The sequence below is a fragment of the Seriola dumerili genome, unplaced genomic scaffold (genome assembly GCF_002260705.1).
Source record: "Seriola dumerili isolate Sdu_G_001 unplaced genomic scaffold, Sdu_1.0 BDQW01000040.1, whole genome shotgun sequence".
In the NCBI taxonomy this organism is placed as follows: Eukaryota; Metazoa; Chordata; class Actinopteri; order Carangiformes; family Carangidae; genus Seriola; species Seriola dumerili.
The window spans coordinates 1,852,065-1,878,134 of record NW_019174295.1 but is presented as its reverse complement, the minus strand read 5'-3'; the positions used below and the strand labels follow the sequence as shown (position 1 = coordinate 1,878,134).

The following is a 26,070-nucleotide window of genomic DNA, read 5'->3' as shown; positions in this document are numbered from 1 at the left end:
TTAGTTTTTTGGTAGAATATCTTATCAGTTGAAATGGGCCTGACTTGGTTAAGACCAGTCAAATCCCCTCTATTTCTCTTTTTACATGAGCAGAGCATTCTGTGCTGTGGCACCCTGACACTTTAATGATGGAGGAGAGGAGTCTAAAGTGATTTCCTCACAATAAGAGGTGACTAATGTCCTTGTACAGGAGGTGCCAAATTGCTGTCTCCACTTTGTGCACAATGGTGCATAGTGACAGTTCTAGGTTGACAGCCGCACACCAAACACATACTGTAGTTACAAAAAGAAATGTGTAGAAACTGTTCACGCTTGGTAAAACTATAAATAAAGCTCCAGTGCGTTTTTGCATGATGCACTTTTGACACGGTGTGAGCAGATTGATTATACAAGACCCGGCACGTAGAAGAAGACACATAGCAGGGAGGCCTCCGATCCTTTACAATTCCCACCACCAAGGTCTGGGGTCCCTGCAATATTTCAGTTCCTCCCTGTTGAATAGAGGAATGATCAGAAGTTGTTGTTCATGCATCGTGAGTGCGAGTGTGGCCTCGTAAATGACCTCTGCAGGCATCTGTTGGCGAAACACGATGTGAGCCACAGATATGAGACCTTAAAGGTGCAAGACAGTGAGACCTGTCAATGCCTTATCATATCTGAAGCTGCCTTCACAATAGCCAACGTGCTGTTTTTGACAAACAAGCTAGAAACATGGCAGGATCTTACACCTCTAAGGACTCACTCAGAGACTTGTGCAGCAAATTATTATTTACGGCTGGATTATGTGAACTACAGACAAACTGTTTCGGTTCGGCTGTGAATCAGTTCGATGAAAAAAAGAACCTGCGTGCCCCAATGTCACAGAAGCTCAAGTGCTCTGTCCACACGCTTGTCCCTCTACTCTGTCAAAACACAGCGAGTGGCATCCCTGATAAAACTTTGTCTGGGGCGAGGCAATCAGCTGTGGGCCAGAGGCTTGAAACCTTTGCTATGTAATCTCAGCCCACTCGGCCAACAATCACACCAAGCTTGACATGCTGAGATAGGCTCCTGGCGCACTGAGAATTGCTAGTGTGGAGACAATGCTCAGTACAAAACAATACATTTTCCGATTACTTAACTCACATTGGGTCATAGTCAGAGAAAGAATAATTTACAGGTCCTGTATTTTACACTTTTCTGGTGTTTTATTTGAAGTTTTGGTCCATAAGAAGGTCGGTGATTTTGTTCTGAGTGATCAAATAAAAATAGAGCAGATTTCAGCAAAACACTCAGAGAAACCAAATCTTGCAAGGTTGAATGGTGGGTCCAGATGGGCGGGGCTCAGGGCATGGCTGAGAGCGGTTACTGCTTGGTTGTGACATCACAATGTTACAGACGTCCTGACAGCTCGTTTTAAGGCTCAGTTTCTGAATACAGGCTGTGTGCATTCCTCCGTGGACTGAGCACTTTGATACTTTCACTGTATTAATACTGAACCTAGACCTGCTTTATAATCAAAAAAGACATGGAAACCTCACTTTACACAATATGGGACCTTTAATCAAGATAAGTGTAGCAAATTTAAGTGAAGCATTTTGCAAAAGGCATGTGTGTTAGCCACAAGGATACACCTGTGTACCATGGCAACATAGGTGAATGCTGGAGGCAAACTGTCATTGAAACATAATGTCAACCTTAAAGAGAGAGATCCAAAGTGGGATATTAATGTAGTAATCTCATATGCAAACCATGTCTGCATTTTAAATGTAAAGTGGATAAATGCTACTCCTGCCTTCTGTTGCAATGAGCCACCAGGGTTGAATGTGCTTATCCTGACTGGCTGAGCACACGCTGGCAAATTCATTGTGCTGAGAGGAGACGACGAGGGGGGTGAAACCACCACAGCCACATTAGAGGGTGAATCCAGTGTTAACTGAACGGTATAATTACAGTGTCACTGGGATAATAAAACATGCGCCTCAACACACAATCAGAGAGTTAAAGTTACTGTAAAATATGTTTAAGAGCGCTGAGACTGTCTCTCTGTGTCTTTCTCTCCAGGCAATGTGTTTGTGGTGAGTTTGGCATTTGCTGACCTTGTGGTAGCCTTCTACCCCTACCCCCTGGTTCTCTATGCTCTCTTCCACGACGGCTGGGCGCTGGGAAACACACAATGCATGGTAAGACCACACCGGCGAGAGCACGTTTCAGCTTACAACCACTACAACACCACGAACCCCACTCCCACTCCAGTCTGACACAAACACTCCTCTCGCTTTCTGTCTGCGCAGGTCAGCGGTTTCCTTATGGGGCTGAGTGTCATCGGCTCCATCTTCAACATCACTGGGATTGCGGTGAACAGATACTGCTACATCTGTCACTCCTTCTCCTACAGTCGGCTGTACAGCTATCGCAACACTCTGCTGTTTGTTGCCTTAATCTGGCTGCTCACGGTGGTGGCCATTGTCCCAAATTTATTCGTTGGTTCCCTGCGCTACGACCCGCGGGTCTACTCCTGCACCTTCGCCCAAAATGTCAGCAGTTCCTACACGGTGGCGGTGGTGGTGGTTCACTTCCTGGTTCCCATCGCAGTGGTTACCTTCTGTTATCTTCGCATCTGGGTGCTTGTGATTCAGGTCAGTCTCCTGCTTTTCTCTACATGGTTATTTGTGTCTTTACAGGCACACGAGGGTTTATTGATGGTGAATAAACATGAAAACATGTCATCAGCTTTGAGTGATGCAGTAACTCCCATGGGCCAAACAATAACAAGATCCATCAGCTTTCCAGAGTTCATCCAGATTGGACCTGTAATGTAGAAAAAATATGGTCAATCCAAGTTTTGAAACTGTGAACTTTAATTAATGACCCTTTACTGGATAAGTCATTGTCATGTTTGAAATGTCAGAATTCACTGCAACATACATCACCCTGTAGTGTTTGTGTTTGGGGAGCGGGGGGAAGGGTGGGTACCACCTCCAAAGACAGATTCATTTTTAATACAGTGAATCCAATCAGTCTAATACCAGAAGCTGTGACTTCTCCATTCAATGTATCTCTGATCTCTACTTCAAAGGAACACAACAGGACAACGACTGAGTGTAAATGAAGGGTAAATGCAACGTCTGATAATCACCAAGATGCAAAGTGGATTAAAAGAACAGTGTTAAATCAATAGCTGATAAAATAAACAGTGTAAAGAATTGGGCAATTATGGGAGAGAATATAATGAGGCTATTCTACTATACGGTTTATATTGAGATGTCTATGAATTTAATTTGATGATTAAAATATTATTTTATTTCAACATCAACCGGGTCATGAGCAGGCGAGTAAGTCTCTCTTACTCTCAGTTGTTGATGATGAAAGCCGGGGACTTCCCCACGACACATTCTGGGGTTGTTTCCTTGGAGATGAAGTGCGGCTCCACCACTTCTCTCAGCTGTTCGGCGCCTGGCAGTCTGCCGGCAGGCTTTCCTCTGTTGATCTCTCTGTAGGCGGATCGGGGCAGATCGTGTTGTCTGCCTGTTCTATCGCAGTTTGATGTGGAATAAACTCTAATTATGGAACTTAACTTTTGCTTGATAACTTTAGAGGAGATCATCGTGGGTCAGATGACCCCAAAACCATGAAAAAAAAAAGTCTTCAAAATAAAAACGTGATAAAGATTTATAAGTTATATTCCTCAGAATATTCTGAGGCACTTCTGCTCTTCTGATTCACTTGTTATTGACTTGGCTTGTAACAAAGGAACACAAGTGTAGATGATGGAAAACTTGGAAAGCATGCGGCAAGAGAAAGAACAAAAGACGGGTGGACAGAAACGACAGAAAAGGGAAAAGTGCAGAACGGCAAAGAGCAAAAAAGCAGAAGCAAGCAATTTGAACTTTTAAATTGCTTAATTTGCTTAACCTTCCACCGTGAGCCATTTAAACATGAACTAAATTAAACGATATGAACCTAATGCACTATCAATAGAAACCTGGACTTCACTTTAGTACATCATTCAAAGCCTTCGGCATAATACCAGCGATTGATCAAACATAATAAATGGTTCCTAATGCTAATGATAAACAAAATGGAGACGAGGAAGCAGTCCTTAATAATAAAGACACCGTTGTGACTGATTAATGTCTGTTAGTCTGGTCACATGGTAGATACTGCCTTATGACTTTACATTTCAAACTTCTGCCCTTCTAAATGATATAGATCTGTGAATTGAACAAATTTGCATAAAAAAAAAGAAAAGAAGGAATCTCTTGTTACAGGGCTCCAGGAAAGTGGCTTGTGATTCATGAATGCTAAATTAGGAGGGGAAGCGAGCAGATAGATGGACCAGACCCCTGGAGTGGTTCTGTGTGTGTGTGTGTGTGTGTGTGTGTGTGTGTGCGTGTGTGTGTGAAACAGTGAGGCAGAGAGAAAGTAACCTTCTGGTATCATTTACGGTCTAATTCCCATCTTGTGTGTTTTCATCATGTTCAGGTGCGGCGTAAAGTGAAGACTGAGGAGAGCCCCCGCCTCAGGCCAAGTGACTTGCGGAATTTCATCACCATGTTTGTGGTCTTTGTGCTGTTTGCCATCTGCTGGGCCCCGCTCAACCTGATTGGCTTGGCGGTGGCCATAGATCCGTCCCACGTGGCCCCCCGCATCCCTGAGTGGCTCTTTGTTGTCAGCTACTTCATGGCCTACTTCAATAGCTGTCTGAACGCCATCATCTATGGTTTACTCAACAGGAATTTTAGGAACGAGTACAAACGCATTGTCACCTCTGTCTGGGTGACCCGGCTCTTTGTGACAGAGACTTCACGAGCCGCCACGGACGGCAGGAGCATGAAGAGCAAGCAGTCGCCGCCGCCACCGCACAACAACAACGAGTCGGTCAGAGATCGCATAAATAAAGAATGAAATCTGGATCCTAGAGCCTGTTAAATGGTAAATCCTGTTTTTTTATGTGACATCCAGACGGTTGTGCAGCTAAAGAGAGTCAAGTAACGCATGAACCCGGAAGACATGGCTTGGTTTTTCTATTGGCTGGGTCAGTCAGGTGGTGCAGGTGGACATGTTTACATCTGCGGATATGTTTTTAAAGAAATACAGTATTTAAATTAACATACTGAGTTCTTGAAAGTTTATCGTTTGAAGGAGTAACTCAACAACTTTGTTAGGTAAGGATGATTTCTCTGTCATCGACAGAGCAAACACTGTAGAGCTGTTGTTACCTCGTGTGAGAACGGGGGCCATGCGTTACGGTTTCATGTCGTTCTTACTCTAAAAAAAAAAAAAAAAAACTTACTCTAAAAACAATGAATGGTACATTAATATTACATTAAAATGTAATATCCTTTAATGTCTGCTGCTGTAGACTCTTAGACATATTTCACAAAACTGGGTAACCACTGGTAAACATACACCTATGTTTAGTAACTTCAGAAGCCTCAAAAAGTGCAACTCGCCTCACCTAAACGCTACATTAGTACAAGAGGAGATGACGTCAGTCTGTGTGTAATAGATACGTCTGATGGGGGTTGACGTGGTGACAGTGAAGTGGTCAGAACTGCACACTAAGCCTAAAGGTGGCCACAGCACATGACTTCCTGCTGCCTGGTCTGACCCTCTTGCACTGTGAAGAACAAGAAACAAAATCTTAGTAATAATCATGAATTGATTAATTCAGGAAATCAAGTGACTGATAGATGACACTAGCACCATACCACATAAGACCTGTTGTTTTTTTGTTTGTTTTTTTGACAGTTTTTGAAAGCCTCAAAACAAATGCTGCGTGTGATGTAGCGGGGGGGAGACACACCTACAGTAAATATCTACTATCGCTGCTGTATCCATCAGTCTGCGTATCACCTGCACTGCTCAGCTGCTGCGGTTTCACCGTTATTTAACTTTATTATAGTGTAGGTCACGGTGGGCCGCACATAAAGCCACACTTCATCCTCAAATCAGTGAAAACAACATGAGGAAAAAATATCCAGCCTGTTCCCTGGAAGGCTGAATGTTGATTTGATATTGCACCAGGGGCACTACTCTGCAAAATCCAAATTATCTTTACCGTTTAGATAACATTCTGCACTTAACAGTTTCATTCCAGTAAATCATAATATGACAGTCAATAGCATACATACAGTAATGTTGCCTCCTAGTTTTCTGCTTTAGTAGTGCAACATGAGTTTTATACAGAGTGAAAAAAAAAAGCCATCTCAACACACTGCAGCGCTCTGTGCAGGTGATTCATCAGAAATGTAAATGTAACACAGGGAGAAAAAACACTTTCATAAATACAATATGTAAAATACAATATATGGAAGTGCAGTGTGTAACCAAAAATATAGAAATTTGAGATGGCGCTAAGCTCACAAGGAGACAGAATAAATATGAATACACTGTAAACCTACAGTGGCGGACACACTTTGCATTTAGAGAACAGCTGTGGTGGAAAGTAAGATAAAGTACGATTTAGAGGGGCTCGTACTTTCCATGAGATTAACATTTTCTTTTACTAATTCAAAGGCTACTCAGCAGAACATAATTCTGTAATGGGCATAACACCCACAGTGCAGGACAGTGTGACAGTTAGAAGTCACACAGGGAGAACACAACTCCATACACTGATGTCAACATATTGAAAAAATAATCGTAATGCAATAAGTTGTTCAGTGCAGCAGCAGCATGAATGACTCTTTATGCACACGAACACTTTGCTATGCAACTCAAAACGACATCCAACATCAGTTGCATCTAAAAATCATATGGAGTTAATTCCAGATCCAGTCGTCCCTCACCTCAGTGCATTCACATTATAACAAGATGTCTCAAATCTTACTGTAAATGATGCTGCTCTCCAGACCACACCATGACAACAGGGCGAGGGAACGCTTCACATTTTGGGGTGTTCTCTCTGCACACCGTGTCAGAAAACATGTGCAGCGAGCAATATGGACCAGACACAGGTTGCTCCTCCGTCCTACATCATATGCAGCAGTAGTAGTCTTATGCAGTCAGTGGCAATTCTTATTCTTCGTTTCAGAAAATTTTATGCAAAATTATTGCTTTTCATTTCATAGGTAACAATTAATGTTGTTAATTTGTTTTCTCATGAAATAAAATAAAAAAAAATTATAATAAAAATCACTCACCAGGGGCAGTGGAAAGACACAAACATTGCACAAGTGTTTGGAGTCGTACTGTCACTTGGTCAGAAGTAATTTGATAGGAGAGTGATGGTCATTGCCTCTTACCTGGATAGTGTTATGAAAGACGTGGACTGAAGGAGGTACAGCTCATATCCATATTCCCATCTCAGGGTGCCTACCAAACATTTTGTTGTCTGAAACATTTGCAGTTCATCAGCTGTCATGTAAGGGAGTCTGAAGACATTTCAAAGGGATCTTTTGTAAATTAGTGTCAGTGTGGTTTTTAACTGTGGTATATTGTTATTGGAGATGTATTCAAAGTGTGGTTTTTAAAAATATATATATATCTGAAGCTCAATAACCCCCCCCGCACAGTAAACAGTTATTATTATAGGACAATGCTTAACCTCTCTTTTCATCAAATCTACTAAAGCCGCAAAGTGCATCTAAAACAACCTCTTGCTCAATTGGCATGTGCATTGCATCACTGCAAATACATTTGTTTTTCCAGCCTGGAGTGAAGGAATCAACCTGTAAATCGCACAAATCAAATATCCAAGAAAGGTAAAACAGGTTCCTCATAATAAATTTACCAGTAGTTTTATTTTTTTTTATTTTTTCTCATATTCAAATTCACTTCAAATTTGTGTGTTGTTATACAGAGTGAAAATGTGCAAAGCCATAGATCAAGGATGGTAACAGACGCAAAGCACAAAGTCGTACTGTACTATAAATATTCATAGGGACAGGACAGATGCAAGAGCGTTACAAGCAGAGGAGGAAAACGCAGAGGAAAGTAGACACAGGGAAACAGCAGGAAGTTTTTGTTGAAGAGATGGGATTTAGATAAATATCGAGAGCGACTATGCTGTCATGACAACAGAGGTGTGGGAAGGTGTTGGGGAAGCAGAGGTGGTGTCCAAAGGAGTGCTGAACAGCAACAAAAAAAAAACAAAAAAAAAGAGTGATGTTGTCATGGTCTGGAGAAAACACCTGCTCAAACATCTGGAGAGTGTTTTAGATGCACTTGGAGGGAAGTAAAGACTTACATTTAAACCAAAGAAATGGGCATAGCTGAAGGGGGTTAGGCATACAAACACAATATCAAGACATTGCTGGGGGGGGGGGGCTTTAAAACACCTTTGGTCTGTTTTCATTCAGAAGTACTGCCTTAAAATTAATACAACAGTGTCAAATTCTAAATATTACGGCAAGTGCCATATTTTCTATTAAAAAGGAACCAACTCAGCAAACCTGGTTTGCAGTCATACTGCTTTTTTTTTTATGTATTCAGGACAGTCGTGTATGGAAAGGTTTCTCTCCAGCGCCAAACAGCAGTTCACATGTAGACCTCAGGCAAGAAACGCAATTGCTGAAATAGAAGAACAAATATTATCTTTTTCTCCTTTGTGTTTTCTTTCTTTGTACCCTACAGCAAAATTATGTAACTATGTTCATTTGTGTTCCCTACGCTCCGTGTCTGCAACCTTACTTTGGACCTACTTCTCCATGCAACCAAATATGAGACATTGCTTTCCAGCTTAAAGGATGGGTTCATTATTTTATTTTTTTTATAATTAAAATGCTATTTCCCATCATTTACCTGGTATAGCAGCACAACTTCACAGCTTTAGTTTTTTAAAACTAATCTCTCTGTTCATTATTTACTCCCACAAATCCTATGATGAATCTGTTGGCAGTATTAAAATACTTTTCTGGAACAGGGGTCATAAAACACTATCTAATAATTTTCTAACTGAAGTAAAAAACTTGGATGTGGCCAGAGTTAATCAAACCTGATGGAAAGCGTATGTGAGACATTCTCTCATTCTGTAGACATTCTGCCTGGTTATGCTGTGAGCATCCTATTTTTCAAAAAAAAAAAAAAAAAAAAAAACTGCAACGCCGGACTGTGTTCACACCAGGTGAGACACTGCAGCCGAGTGCTTGAGGTTGCTTCCCCACAGCAGAAGCTTCTGGTGTGCTTGTGTTTGATTATATGTGAGGCGAAAAAAACATTCTAAGTCAAAAACTATGAACCGAGGTTTATTATTATAAAGTGTAAATCAAAAAAAAAGAAAAAAGCAACATAAATATATATATATACATATTAACGGTGTAAATACGATTTCTGCCTTCAAAATAAACACACAAAGAAGTAATCAGTGAAGGTTGTCACGCTGTTTTTCATTGGAAGATGAAAGCTAAGGTTTCCATGTGCTACTAATCATTTTAAATGCTGCACTCAGTGAGATGAGACACTCAAATCTCTGCATTGTGTCATTGGAGTCTCTTCTTACACCCTCCTCAACATCCATGCACATTCTCCTTAAAGAGGAATTCCCTGATATATCTCCGAGTCTTTTACCATGTGATCTCTGTAACATGAGTGAAGCAGCCACTTTACATTTGAAAAGGCTTCTATTGGTTCGATACTACAAACACAGTCGCTTCTTTTCAGTCATTTTAACAGATGCGGTTTGCAATTACGAGCCATAGAGCACAAGATATATTCTCCAACCATAGAAACCCGATGAAATCAGAATTAAAGACATTCTTGGGTGAGTAAATTCAGATGCCACTACAATCAAACAACTTTACATACAGTAATGTGATAATTAAAGCGGCTGCTTATCAAGGCTTTTGCACAGTGTGATTTGAAATGCAACACAGCTCTTCAATCAGTGTCACTGTCTGCTATGCAAACACACCTGGCAACCTCATGAGCAGGTGTAAGAGAGGGATCATTTGGAGTGGCCAAACGGTTTAGGCGCATACCATATAACGATATGATGTGTACGTCATACCCCTCATTATACTCTCTCCCTACATTTCTCGTCTCTCACACTGTCAAGGGTCAAATAAGGGCAAAATGTTAGGGAAATAATTTAATAACATTGTCCTCTGCAACATCCAGTAACTGTGAGCTACATGCCTGGCACAACCAGAATATCTTGCCTCATATAGTTTTTATGGGCTGAGCAATGCAGACACATGATTTACTGTGCATGTGCCAAACCGCCGCTGTTCACTTCCTTTATTTGTCATCCGGACATACTCGCCATACAGTACCCAGATTTTCGGTCATTAATGGGTTATGTAACAGCATGACAACATCAGCTCGGAGCTAAAGACAGAAAAGGATGCTGAACACTGATCAAATTAGGCGCACGGTGGATTCATCATTCATTCACCGAGATGAAAATAATAATGCAGCAGCTATGCTGTCATAATACACTGGCAAACCACATGAAGAAGTGAAATGTAATTATGTATGCACTGCCTATACTGTTTACAAGCAAGAAACCAATCTCCACATTTAAAACTGTGATTATGAAAACATGACTGAAACAGCTATCAAAGACGTTTGCAAAGCACAAATCTTTTTTCACCTGATAAATATTTACACCTAGTAGCCACGTAATTGGCTGCAGCTCATCAGACGTAGGTGGGATCTCTGCCCCCCCCCCGCAGCCTGAAATCTTCGAGGCGTAATTTAAATCATATGTTGGAAATATTACGCAAGGTTTCCTGTTAGCGCTGACCTGATGCTGTTACACAACATCCATACAAAGGCTGTGGGATTCATAAACAGTGTATGTATAAATGTGGCAACTGAGTGTGTATCTTGATGTCATAAACAGCTTTTGTGGAAAAATAATTAAAAAAAAAACTGTAATGTTTTATGACTTTTTTTGGCGTAAAAGAGGCACCATTAAACAAAATAACGAAAATGTCTTTTTAAGAAACTTGAGCAAGGTCGGAAATCGGTGCGTTTCAGGCGTTTAGCCAGCTGACTACTTGTGTCTTGATAAATGTCTTCTGTTCCACAGGCTGTGCGAATGTGCATGCTTGTCTGATGTTATTTATGACCAATGATGTTCATTGACGAGATTTCACGTAACAGGCGCCAGGCCACGGTGCCCAGAGGAGGATCTGAGTAACATGAACCAAAGGGAAATCTGTGGAATGTAATGGAATTTAACAATGAAACACTCAAAAAGGCTCGACAGAGCTGCATCAAAATGGACTGTGTGTAAAAAAAGAAAATAAAATAAAAAATAAAAAAATATATGCATTATGTGTACAGTTCTCCTGAAACATGATGTTATGGAAAATAAAATTGATATCACACTTTGTGTTATTTGCTTATTCGTGCATATGAGATAAGACAGTGGAAGTCAGCTGACCTCTTCTCCAGCATTGTGTTTCATATTTCATACCTTAATTAGTGGTTAAAATGTTTCTTAAAAGCCCAAATTTACCAAAAATCAAGACATTTCTCACTGCAGACCAGGATGCCCGAGTTTTTAAAGGTATTTTGTCTGAAAGTTTCCTGTAGTTTCCTCTTACTGCTCAGAATTAGGTTGATTTGGGGCTTGAGAGCTTTTGCCAGCTAGTGGTGCGTACGTTGAGCTCCCTGATGTCATCAAGCTCTTGCGGAGAGATAAATCTTTAATTTTGATTTATTATTTTTTTTTACACTTGTTTATCCATAAAACTTAAATCAAATTTACTTTTTAATTAAGGTCTCAGCACTTAAAATTGTAAAAAATTAATATCCATGGTAGTGTTTTTAGCTGTTCTTCGTGTGGTTACGATGCTTTAAATCAATTTATAATCATAAGTAAACATCATAGTTTTTTCTTTTCATCAATCAAGAATATGTGTGTGGGATGAAACAGTTGCCAGGCCGGGGTGAGGCAGTCGGAGAAGTAAATGCAGATTAGATTTTAGCAGACAGCAGGACATGGACAAGTGGCTGGAGGTGATCCAGCACCAGAGGCAAGGATTATGATTAAGAAAAGGGGGATGTGGTTAAGATAAATTACTGCTTGCTCATGATGAATAATTGTAGAGGATGATATCCAGATGGTGGTCTTGACTCATCCTCGTAACCAGACTCAATGCACACATCAGTGCTGTAATGGGATGTTAGAGGAAATGGACAATGAGTCAGAGGAGAATAAATTCAACAAGCTACTGTTTTCTCATAAATCACTGTCTCCGCATGATATAGGGTTCAATAAAAGTGTAAAATAGCCATTTCTGGGAAATTGTGTGATAACAAATTTATAAAATCTAATAAGGGGTTTGTGTATGTGCACATTCCACTTTAACTTTCATGGACTCATACAACAAATCCTTTTCATTGGAAGGACAGCTGCTCAGACCACAACACAATAAACTGCCACTGATGAGGAGTCAGATGATATCAAGGAGATTAATAAGGTTTTCAAGTATAATAATTTTAATAATCCACTATTTATTACTGACACACTCCATTCTCCACCTAAATATCAAACTGTAATTACACTCCATCTCAAAAAAGCTGCTTCCCCCAGCTGCAATATTGCTGGCAAATGTCCACCACATGGAAGTGAATATCACAAGTTCAACGGATCAACACACAGATTACACTCATATTTCTAGCTGACGTCTCTGTCTCTCCCTGTAGACAGGAAATGTTCATATTGAGGCTTAACTGACTGGTTGTGTTTGCCTTTAATAATTCTAATCACCACTGAATGTGTAAAAAGGGGGAATTTAATTGCCTTTAATACATGGATTAACAAAATAATCCATGCGTTAGATTAACTTTGTCAAATCATGTATTATTGTCACCCAAAAACAATATTACACAATTCCATTTCACTTTAAAGCAGAGATTAGAGGGCAGTCTTTTATGAAATTACATGGATTTACTTAATGTATCACAGTCACAGATATTATGAGGTAAATACTGTGCAGATCTTTATCTAGAAAGTATGATTTACTTTAAACTGAAGGATGGTTGATTTCTCTCAGAGACACCAGTTAAACCTACAGTGAGAAGGAGAAAAATGCCCCAGATTTAAGATTTAGAAAACACGTGCGCTCTACACCGGTGTGTCCTCTTGACACATGGACCCTTCACATTTAAGACGGACATAACATGCCAGATACTTCCCTGCTGGGCTGGACTCAGCAGGCTTTTAGAGAGAAGTTAGATCAAAGGTCTCACTATTTTCTATTTTGAAAGAATACATGTGTAACCTGATACTGTATGTCTACAAACTGTTTTCTGCCATGATTAAGGGTTTAATAAATCCTTAATATCTATGGTTTTCTTTAAGGTTGGAAGAATCCTCACACTGTCTGACAATATTAATTTCTCTGTACCAGCTTGTTCAAGCGCTTCATTGAAGCTATATCATCTTTACACCTAGTAAAATATAGTCAATACCAAGAAGTTTCTCGTGGTTGGAACTGCGAGCACATTACCCCAAGATTTCAGGCTGACATTGTTTGTATCTTTTTAAGAATTTGAAATTAAGTATTCGGGTCTAAACAATGTTTAGCTGCACAGCATGAGTTTGAAATGACTGACTCACCAGTGAGTCGCAGCCTGTTGAAGATGTCTGGGCTGCAAAACAGGTTAAGAGATACGACCTTTCCTTTACACCAGCAAAGTATTAAAATAATTACTGGAGACTCTTCTTTTTTTTTCTTTTTTTTTTTTTTGCAGACATGACTTGGTCTTTGAGTCTTAACAGCTGCAGTGAAATTATTTTTCCTAGAGCCAGACTTGGTTCACAAGCATGGCCAAAAGGAAAACACATCCAAAACTACTGACTGTGAACTTCCCTCAAATTACAGCTTTTGTCCCGCTGCCAACAGGCTCCTCTTCTGATGTTGAAGAGAAGGCAATCACAGTAGCATCACTGCTCCACTTACAATACTTGCAACTGTCAGAAGTACACTAGTTTGCAACAGGAGTCAGGAGTCTGCGATTGGCTGAGGACCAATGGTGAAGACTGCAGCTGATAGTTGCTGAGACTCCTCCAGTGTTGTCCTGTGGTTGTCATGACAACAGATGCTGCAGATACCAGCCCTCCTCTGATATGAAATAAGCAGTCCTGAACAAAACCCCAAACTGCAAAGCAGCCAATAAGTTATTCTAATTTTCTTTTTCTTTTCAGTCTGTTTTATCGCAGCATAATACTCAAAGACATCATCATCATCATCGTCGTCATCATCGTCATCATCATCATCATCATCATCATCAATACCACGTTAATCAAACTTTCACATTATCTGCATTCGTGGCTGTGTGCTTTCAGATTTCCAGTCATGCATTCAACAGCTTTAGGTTTTAACTGGTTCGATCGGTCAGTGTATACACTACATCACTGATGCAGTGGCTCGTGTCTATTGGGGATTCAAAAGGAAAGGATCCATTTATAAAGCAAAGTAGTACATTTTAGTTGTTTAGACTCTTCTCTACTACTTTTTCCACGTTAATGTCCTATTCTAAATACAATTTCCATCAAGTTTAGGTCAGAATACATTGACTTGTATCCATCATTTAACACTTGCATTCCTCTCATATGCGTATGTCATAGTATGTATGGTGTCTTTGTTGGCGTTTGCATGTTTCCACTGTGTCTCTGTGGATTTCCACCAGATGCATTTCCCTCTCAAAGCCCACTGACACGCAGGTCAGGTGAAGTGGGAGCCTTAAATTGCAGGTGTGATTATGAGTGTGAATGTGTTTGTCTGCGATAGACTGGAAACCACACTCACAATGGCTGAGAGGTTGGATGTATCCTCGCCCAATTGTGAAAGCCCCCCCCCCTGCCCCCTCGCCCCCTCGCCCCCTGTGGCCCTGATGAGGAAAAGGACAAGTGGTTTAGCAAACGGTTGAATGGCTGTTGTGTATGAAAACAAAACGCTGTGTTTTCAATTGTTGTCCACATTTAGAGGTTTGTGTTGTCCTCGCCCAATTGTGAAAGCCCCCCCCCTGCCCCCTCGCCCCCTCGCCCCCTGTGGCCCTGATGAGGAAAAGGACAAGTGGTTTAGCAAACGGTTGAATGGCTGTTGTGTATGAAAACAAAACGCTGTGTTTTCAATTGTTGTCCACATTTTGTATCAAAGGACATATTATTGTCAAAATCATATGCTGGTGCACCTCTCACACTGTATGTTTTCACAATGCACTACACAATCAGTTAAAGCAGCTTTAAACTCACTCTACCTAATTTTTTGTCATTTTTTTTCCCTCTCTGCCCACATACTAGTTTGTGTCTGAGAGTTTCAGCATAAGTGCTTCTACAGTGAGAAATAAATGTGTCTCTTCAAGAATCACTTATACCGCCCCCCCTCCCCTTTAATCAACTCCTCTTTACCTCTCCACCCCTAAATTCTACTCTCATACTCATACATAATATGCATATTTCCTAAAGCAAAGACAGTTATGAAGGTCTGTTTTAATTTTTGACACTTTAGTATTTTACATGATTCATTCTAAGGCCTCAGGAATTGTTTGTTACATCGAATGTCATTGAGCACGAGCTGTGGCTCTGAGCACATCTCCTTAATATATTTGGATGTGAATTAATTGAATAGGTAAGAAGCTAATATCAACCTGGTGTGTTGATGGAAAATAGTGATTTGAAACTGTAAATACAGACTTAAAAAGGGTGCATGAACAAAATTTGTACGTAGCTACACACCAAGCGGCAACCTCCTGGGCTGAAAAATGAAGCCAACACAGAAGTGCCAAAAAACTGCATTTCCTCAAATGACCAGTTGAGGCTGGCTCCAGAAGTAAGTAGGTCTCCATAGACTCCCATGTTAAAGGGGCTATTTATACGTTTTCTGAACGTAGTTTCCTGCCTGTAGTTGTGGTGGCGATTTTCATTGTTGTCTTTATAATACAAGACATTATAATTTGCCCTCTGAGCAGCGCCACGTCTTCAGGGAAGATTGGAGGCTTAAGTGAGTTTCTATTGGATTCAATTTAAGGATAAAATGTCAAATTCCTAACGACAACCTATATTAGCAAGCTACAGTATGTTATAACTAATACGCCTGTATAAGTGAGCTATATGTCTTTGCCAATATGTGAAATCTATGTATCTGAGAAGTTATTAGAACCCTGTATGGATCAAATGGCCACTCAATAAGCAACCTCAATAAGGAGAGTTTGTGTAATTTAAACACAGTTAATCAACTTTATCTTTAACAAAAATAGGCAGCAAGCACATCATTGGTTGAACAGGCTTTAATTTACAAGCTGCCCTTTTGTCTTTCTGTGCCCTTTTCGGATTGAACACCATGATGAATTTTTTAAAGCAGTGAGTCTGAGGAGTATTTAGTATTTCTACGAGGCTCTTCAGCTCTGATGCACATGACTTGGCTCTTTTCAGCAGGTTATACCAGTCACACTCAAGTACATAATTTTGTCTGAGGATTTTTTTTTTAATGTCAAAATGTCTATAAAAAAAAGTCATATCACTTCATTGCCCTAGTGTTTTGTTGCAGTGATGCTTTTGAAAATAATCTTTTTTATCCTCCTAATGCTCTTTCAGTCTGTTCCTTTCTCTGTGAGGGCACATTCTTACTAAGGACGTAAAGAGAAGAATTTATGTTTAAGGTCTGACCCAGCAGCCTGGTATCATTTAGCTGGTAAGTGATAACGTTACTGCTGCAGCATTGATTAGTTTAATGGTCAATAAATCAACTGATTGCAGCGTATCTACTATACAATATACAAAAGAAGTAAGAGCCGTTGAATGTAAAGATCAATGTAACGACTATATATCATATAGGCTGCAGTAAGAAAAATAAACATTAACAATATACAAAAATATAGGTGTTTTGCCTAATCTTTCATCTTTTGATGCAACTTGACAATCATGTATGAGACCTTCAAAAAAGTGTATTTAATGTATATTAATTAAATGTATTGGTTAGCACCCAACAGATATTTAATGTCAATGGTAGGCTTTGCAAATTCCTGAAAGTTTATTCATTAATTGGCACTGATTCACACAGTAGCTAATTTATTTACCTGATGGTAACCATTATATAATAACTTAATATATACTTAATTATACTGTATATTTATTTGTCTTTTAATTGTCTTTAAATTTGAGTCCCTTATTTTGAAATAACTGTGACCATTCATTCTACATTCAACAACATTTTTTGTTTCACATCTTAGTGTTCACTTTCTGTTTTTGGGGTAAATAATTACATCCACCACACAACTGTTGCTGCTGCTTAATCCTAATTTATGCCAGTTATTCAACAAGTATGAACAAAGTGAACTGCAATCATGCTCTCTTTATTTTTCTATTCACTATTCAGGTATGGTGACGTTCTATTTGCAGACCCATGGGACAATCTTGACGTCTACATAAACAGCATTTCAAAATATGGATAATGGATTTCTCTTCAGACTCTTGATTCAATTTCAAACATGAATGAAGTTCCCACATTGTTCACTTTATATGAAACCGTTCGCAAATGGCATACGGTCTTAGAGTAACAAAAATGCATTTCACGGGGCTTTTCAGATAAATGTCGTTTGGTTAATAGGCTATTTCATGAATGCATTTGAGTCAGTGTTCACATGCTGTACACTCACTGTGGTGATTGGCAGGCAGTCCCAGCTCTCTTGATCCAAATTCAGTCCAGAAGGTGTCTCAGTTGCCTGACTGGAAGGATTAAAGATGACACCAAACACAAATCTGAGATCTGCTCATTAAAGCTCCTCTGATAAAATGCAAATATGGATGTGAGTTATGCAAGTTGAGCAGAGAGAGAGAGTGTCTGAAAACTGGACAGGTAGTTAAACAGCGCAAAAACAATGACAATCAGTGAGTATCATAGATAGTTCAGTAGTAAATTTTTGATTACATGACAGTATGAAGTTCAGTAAATATAATGAAAACAACCCATTCTGGTAATGACAGGAGCTGTCGGTTACTCACTGCACTCTCGCCAACACTTTCCACAAATGCTTCATAATTCACTTCCAAAATATTTTTTCATGTTACTTCACCTTACCTCCGGCGCTGCGCTGGACATAATGTTTCGGTGTTCTCAAAACATGGATAGACATCAACATAGATGTCAATTTAACCTTCATATTGTAAATGCATGGCGGGCTGCGGCTCAAGGACACTGATTCTCTCAGACAACAGTAGTGGTATGAGCTACATGAGGATCTGGCTTCAGGTAAATTTGAACAGTGGTGACAACATTAAATTACATTTATCACTTTGCCTTTTCGTTCTCAGCTCAGTCTTCTGCCTCTCTTAGTTTCAGTTATTCTTGGGTGTGTGGTATATCATTAACAGAGTAATGCTTATTACATCCACATAGGAATGATTTCCTGAATATTGACAGAAATGGGGAAGAGATAAGGATCCAGATTGGCTTTCTCAGTGTAGTGCTACTTGTTTAAGTACCGGAGCGCAGCTATGAAGAATAAGTTTCTCATTATATATGGTTATGTAACCACTGTTCCTACGGTGGCAAGTTTACATACATTAGTTAATTATATCTGACCACGCTGAAAAAAAAGTTAGACTTCATAAATACTTCATAAAAACATCATATTGCAACTTATTTAACAAAACAGGTTAGTAATATACAGTTATATGGTCATAGAGTATTATGTCCATATTATCTCAATATCTCGTTATCAGTCAAATAACTATTATATGGAAGACTGGGAGTCAACAACTAAGCCATTTTTGTAAATAAATGAGTTGCAAGGCAGCTCACTGATGGACTCTAGCATTAATAGTATTGAATTATATAAATAAAGGCTTCAAATAAGTTTGAAGTTATTTCATTATTTTGTATTATTTTGTAATTTATTGTAAGTAGGCTAGTAGTAGCAGAGGTAATGTTAATGAGTGTTGATGCACTGTAGTCGCTGATACTTTATATAATGAAACAAGACAAAATGCTCATGAAATCTACTGGAAAAATAACTAAATACTGCAAGCCAGAAAGTATATGGCAGACAGAGACTGCTGCCAACAAAATGTCAAACACCTCTGCTTTCAGCCGATCAAGAGTAGATACTCTGAGTGCAGCAAGTACGAACCAGCCCAGGAAACACTGGCAAGAAGGGGGTCCACTAGAGAGCTATGCAATTGAAAGCAAGACGTGTAATAAAAGTAGCAACGAAAAACAGTTGGAAGGACTTCTGTAGAAAATTAAAAACCTGAGACACCCATAAAGATGTGGAATTGAGTTCACAGAATGACAGGGAGTATCTCAGCAGTCTGCGATTCCTGTCGTTCACCTCAGTGGTGTTGATGCTGTAAATAATAATGAAAAAACAAAAATGCTGATTAAAGAATTTAAAAAAAATTCAGAGCTCAAACAATGTAAGTGAGGAAAGGAGAAGGAGAGGGGGATATTAGATAAACAACACAATAAATTACAAAATAACTGGGATAACATGCTATAAACCAGGGCAAAGGTACCTCCCTAGGTAGGGACAGTTTGGGATACTAACTATTTAAACACACTGGAGAGCTGATATTTGAGGAGTACTAACCCTAATTAATGAAGTGTGGGAGGTTAGCGGAAACATGCTTTAATAATCACAATTCTGAAACCTGGGAAGTTGCCGAATAAGTTCTTATAGTGCCATTTCCCTGACGTCAGTATTATGTAAAATAATGGAATGGATGGACAAAGACAGACTGGTACGGATACTATGTCAGAGTGGTTTTAGGCACAGCTCTCAACAATGGACTCGTTCCTGAATTCATATCAATATCAACACAGCTGTGTGGTGGTGTCAGCATTTCTTGACACTGAAAAAGTGTATGATTAAAGGAAGGGTTATTTATCGCTCTATATGACGCACCTGATTGTATGACTGGTTGAATCTGTTGTTCTTTTTGTTTGTCTGATGGTACATGAAGCAAAACACTCTGAAAGTCCTTTAAGGGAACAAGCATACTTAGGTCTCCTCCCGATTCAGCATGAATGAAAAACTTTTGATTCATCACATCTGCTCTGAAATTATTCAGAGAACTCAATATTCATGCAGAATTTCTTTTACAAGGTCAATACAGGTGAGTTGGAAGTGAGCTATCTGAGGAACTTGAGGTGGAGAATGGTACCCCCCCAGGGGGCTGTTATAATCCTTATCCTTTTTAACATTTTAGTTATTGGAATATTTAGTAGAGTAGGAAAAGAACATAGTCGTTCATTATTTTGAGGCACTGTCCTCCCTCACTTCTAGGCTGCCTGGAAGTGAGGGATGAACCTCTCCTATGTTTTCAACCACATTCAAACAGCCATGGTAGAGATGATTGAGTGGGTCGATAATTGGGGCTTCAAAATTTCCACAGTCAAAACAGAACACAAGATATATATGGATATAAAAAGAAACTGCAAATCAGAAGCTGCAAATATATGACAAGATTGAAAAAATAATAAATGTTCTTAGGTGTGTGGCAGATTCTGACTGGGGGGCTGACAAAGAGTCAATAATGATGATTTATAGAGCGTTGATTAGATCAGTTATTGATTATGGCTGCATGGCTTAGAAGCTTCCTGCACTGATTAAAAAACTGAATATTGTAAAAGCGAAAGTTCTGAGAATATGTTGGGGGGGGGGGGGGGGGGGGGGGGGGGGGGGGGTTTCAATATCTGTGCTATTAATAGAAATGTGAGAGATGCCCTTGTAAATCAGACGATAAAAGTTTGGACTTAACAGGGAGACTTGTTTCAAAATTACAGTGCTGTTTTTTGTTGTTGTTCTTCTTCTTTTCCAGACTTCTTACGGCACCTAAACAGGTCTGGATGTTGAAAGAGGATTTATGAAGATTACTTGTTTTTCTTTTACTCTTTATGCAAATCAAATGTTCATTAGAAATTCAACAAATCCAACTTATAAAACTATGAACACAGGGTGAAGGTCTATCAACTAGTTAAATATCAGTGCCTATCAGTTATTTTTGAAAAAAATTAATTAATTGGACACTTCACAGGATTGTAAAAATACTTCACAAGTACAGCTGTGGTGTCTCAGCTCAAAGGCTACTGGCAGTTACCAGCAACTTTTAAGGTGGAATGATTTCTTTCATGTTGCTCAATACATGAATTACTTCAGCAGCACTACATCTCTGGGTTAACTATCCAAGTATTTTACATTTATATCTAATGTTTTTCTCGGTTTTCAATTTTATTTATTTGACAAAGCATATTAACATGAAATGCTAACTACATTAGCATGTGTAATATGTACCACTACAGATATAATTTGATTGTCTTGATATGAAAGGATATGAAATAGAGAGAAGGAGTTTTTTTGGACAGGATAGCAAGACTGCACGTCCATTCACCTTCTTCTGGTTTATCAGTGTTAAAGAGTTCTAATCCATTGGTGTATTTGTGTAATGCTGAATTTCCATTACCTCTCCTCCAATGGTCCACAGCTATTTCATAATATTTGCTGGTGGCTGATGAGCACAAAGGAAAAGAACGGGCTGATTAAGCATGTGTTTGTGGAAGCCAAACAGGTCCACTGTGAATGAGCTTGTTGGACAACGCTGAACTTAGTAGTCTTGTTGATTATTGTGGAAAATGCCATTTCCCTGATGGTGAGCTGATTGCTAAGTGTCACTCTCTAATATCTCTTGGCCATGGACAGTATTCATACCTTATCTTGATTGATTCCTGAATATTCTGAGCCGTGTGCTCTGCTTGCCGTATGGGAGAGTGTAATTTCAAAGTAGCTGGTGGCCATGTGATGGTGTTCCAGCTCGGTAATCACATTGACTCAGTTTCTCACTGGTTAGCTCCAGTGTTGGTCCAGTTATAAGCAGTTGGCAAGTTCAAAAATGAGGTGTGTCCCATTGCCTAATTGGCTTTGCTATCAGAAAAGACTTGGGGCTTCAAGTTTGGTTGAGGGAGAAGGGACAAGCTGCTTAACTTGTTGGCCAGAGAAGAAAGCTGTCCGACTGGTTAACTGATTCAGAAAAGAGGTCAGGCCAGCTGTCTGATTAGACACTCATGTAGGGCCTTCCACAGACAGTGATGTACTGCCTGGGCAGAGAAAAGACTCGGCTGCACTAAATCACAGGTGAACACCAGCCAAAACAGGCACATTACAGAGGACAATCGATGTGATGAGAACACACTCTGCAGTCCAATAACCAAACAGATCAAAAGACAAATACAGAAAATCCCGGTTTACTTCCCTCAGTGAAGTTTTTTCTCCTCAAGGTGTTAACAAACTTGTGCACGTGTTCAATAGATGCGCTGGTGTTGCTTCTTAATTGGTGCGCAGGAAATCTGTTTTGGTAAGGGTCCTCATATAACTTGTATGTGCCTGGAAGCACTGTTCGCATTGTGTCCTCAGCTGGCTTTTCTTTATACGGCCATGTTTATCCTGCAAACACTCCGTGTTTTATAGCCCGGGGCTCTCCTTAATAGATAGACCCTATGTTTAACTCCTGTAAAAGTGTATTGTATCCTATTGGTCACTGAGGACAGATCATTTACTGTCTGCTTTATACGACTGAGAAGTGGTGATATTCCTCTGGAACCAGAGGCTGCTGCAACAAAATATAAATATATTTACAGTACCTGAAATAAAAGGCTTGTCTCTTTGCAACTAGCGGCAAGGGAGTCTGCTGGGAGGCCTCAATGTAGGCCCAACTAATAAATAAAGGAATGATGGGGTAAATTGTACAATTGATGTATAAATCCAGTCAAACGTGAAATGAACAAGCCAAGGAAATAAACAATGTGGGGCTACACTGCACCATAAGGAAGGCTAGTGTATAGAGTTATAAATGAAACAAGGAAATTATCACAAAAATATATGGACAAACCAATTTAAATCAAACCAAAACCGCCGATAACACTCAAAGTTGTCTATTTCACAGCAAGCTGAAATAATTCAAACCACACAGTAAAACATACATGCAAGATGGTTATTCCACCGCTCGGTCCCCCTCTTTTATCACAGCAAGACACCCAACAAGAAAAATAAAACAGAAAATGGTCCATTCAGTTTACTAGCTGCAGGTACACTGAAATCTCATGAAGCAGGTGAAAACAGTGGTTGACTCCTGTAGCAGGGCCTTTGTTTAAAAACTAAAATAACAGAAACACATTAATGCACAAAAGGAATCAAAAACATATTAACAAACATATGCAAAGTAAATCATATACCTTGCTAAACTTAAGCACAAACAGTAACCTCTTGCAATTAGAGACATGCAGGTGACTGGAATCTATGTTTATAAAGAACAATGTTAATATTGTATTAAAGGGACTAAAACCTGATTTTAAAAAAATGATATACTGTTTGTGAATAGGTTACCTTGCTTCGTGTCTGATGTGCCAAAACAATCACTCCAAGCTTTGGTCCCTCACCAAACACAAAAAACCTAGAAAACCACACATTTAGCAATTATTTAATCATGATGCTACAATTTCCCTGTTAAGAATCATGCTTTTAAACATTCTGAACAAGCTAGCTTACCGTATCAAACCTCAGCTGCTCTGGCCCTAAAAATTAGAAAGTACAGCATTTAAGATAGCTAAGATATAGAAACTGATACATGGTTGAAATAGTTAAAGTAATGGATGAACACTTGAAATGATCATCTTAAATTAATGGTTAAACAATCTTCAATTAGTAAGCTGATGGCTAAAAGTAAATATAGATAACATTAGCTTACAGTATGGTAAAATAATTAGAATTAGTACAGCGTAACTAGCTTTAGTGGTTAAAATATAGCCTAGTTAGCTAAGTTTATAAATTGAAATAGCTAAAAGTGATGGATAAACAGTTGAAATAGTTAGCTAACAGTACTGAGGAACTAGTTTTAGTGTAAAAATATAGTTAGCTAAGTGTGGTAACATAAACAGTTGAAATATGTAAAAATACATACTTCTATGCATTATGTAAATAGTGTTAAATCACATCGAATTTATGAGAAAATATTTGGAACATGCTGAAGAAGAGGTACTTCAACTCACCTGGTGGGACTTTCAGGACATGTCAAGTCAAGTCAATTCTTTAATTTATATAGAGTAGCGCCGAATCACAACAGAAATTATGCCAGGGGCACTTTTCGTGTAGGTAGAGCAGATCTAAACCGATATAATCTCATTTACAGAATCTACAATCCCCAATGAGCGAGCACTTGGCAACAGTGGGAAGGAAAGATTTCCTTTTAAGAGGGAGAAACCTCAAGCAGAACTGGGCACAGGTGTTCATGATGAGGGCTGTCAACTGTTTTCAGTCACATGTTGATACTCGAGAGCTCCAGGGGCAGAAATACCTGCAGAGACCAACAGGAGAGATGCGAAAGCAGAGAAACTACGGGGCAGAGCGAGGACGGAAAGGAGAAAGAGAGAGAGTGAAAGTGGGATGGGAGAGAGAGAGAGAGAGAGAGCGATAAAGGGAAAAGAGAGGGAGGGAAATGCACACACCCTAGATGCTGGCGTCCTTGAGGGAGCGAACAAGCAGAGTTAGAGTGATGCAGTTGTTTTCATAAATTTTAAAGTAATCTCATCGGCAGAACAACATGGGCTACACTGTATATAATAAGGTTTAAGACCACTATCCCATTCATGGTCTCAGACATTTGGACCCACTGTATGTAATGGTTGAACAGGTTTTTTGGTGTCCCAGGGCAACAACACACACAACACCCAATTCCAGGAGGCTTGATTGTTAGTAAACCATCATTACTCCATGATTACGCTACCACTTTACCATTACTTACCATCCGTGTATCCATCAAATAAGGTATTGCATCGCCCGACCTGTCTGAATTTACACTGGGTATATACCATCAGTTACATTCAAATTCTTTAAATAATCATAGTAACTACGAGCACATTTCAGCGTGCCACTCCACCGAGGTGGAGAAAGAAACCTGTTCATGGACTTCACATGTTCTCAAAGATGAAGTGTTACCATGTTTAACAGCCTGAGCACAACACACACTCCATTTCATCAGCAGTGGAGCCTTTTCCATGCATTTTAACAAAACTGATAAAACTGACACTGATAAAATAAAGGCTAGACTTAATTTCCAATATAGTGGCAAATACTCAGATGTGTTAGATAACAGGAGTAGACTCAGACTCAGTGAAGAGCAGCACCCAGATTTTCCATCAATTCATTTTCTTTCAAAAGATTTGATATAAGGGGTGAATAAAACAAGCCACAACCTGTGAAAATAAAATGAAATAGAAGGATAATTTTTTAGCTGCATGGACCCTTTCAGCAGGCGTGCTTGTTCCCTCAAGTTAACAAAAGTAACCTTTTTTTCTCTTTCTGTCTTTCTGAAAAACTTGTAACACCTTTGATTATGTTGTCAGTGAGTAGGCTTGTGTGTGCATGTGAGGGCGTAACCAAGACGTATTCTGCCCCCCTGGTGCAATCAAACAACTCTTCAGACACAAACCATACATCAGCAGCAGATGTCAGATTTGCCATAACCATGCTATTGGCTACAGAAAGCTGAAGGCATCGGATAAATTATTTATTTTGGCTTTTATCTTGTATATGATTCAGCTACCTTGATCTTCTCCATGTCTATAATGTCAGTTGATTGCAGCTTGATATTAAAGTGTGGAATATGTGATTAGTACATACCCCCACAATACTATTTACACCAATTATTTTAAATATTGATTAACTGCATATATCTAACTTGATATCTAGCTCACCACGGCTGTTGAACAAAGTTGACATTAGCCTTGGCCCCCTAACGTTTGATCATCAGAGTGATGGTGACTCTCTGCGCTGCCCAGGACTACACGCAGAAACAGCTGCACTTCCATCACACATTCATAAGTGTTGGAGCAATATCCAAAGCAAGGATAAAAATGGTAATACATTCATCTTTTCCAAAGATTGATGTGATCGTGTATAAAAAAGAAAAATGCCTTGCAGCGAGTAATAGCGGGGGGTCCATAAGGAGTGGATTCAGAGAGGAGCTGGTGAAAAGCATGTCAAATAGACATTAAACGCATCAAGACCAGTACTTGCACCAGGGGGCAGAGAAAAACTCTGTCTGAAAAGAGGTAAAAAAAAAAAAAACAAAAAAAAAAAACTTTATAATTGATGCCAGTGCCCTGCTGTTCAAACAAACAGATGTTTCATTTCAGACCA

At 39.4% G+C, this 26,070-nt stretch overlaps 1 protein-coding gene across 1 annotated transcript in view; it reads left to right on the top strand.

The window, feature by feature from the left end:
- Nucleotides 1-4,887, top strand: part of LOC111217111 (melatonin receptor type 1B-B-like) — a 31,559-nt gene extending 26,672 nt beyond the window's left edge. Inside the window, exons 2-4 of the mRNA XM_022738831.1 lie at nt 2,044-2,162; nt 2,274-2,618; nt 4,465-4,887. Of these exons, the coding sequence (XP_022594552.1) occupies nt 2,044-2,162; nt 2,274-2,618; nt 4,465-4,887 (887 nt within the window). The remainder of the gene's footprint in view (nt 1-2,043; nt 2,163-2,273; nt 2,619-4,464) is intronic.
- The last annotated feature ends 21,183 nt before the right edge of the window (nt 4,888-26,070 follow it).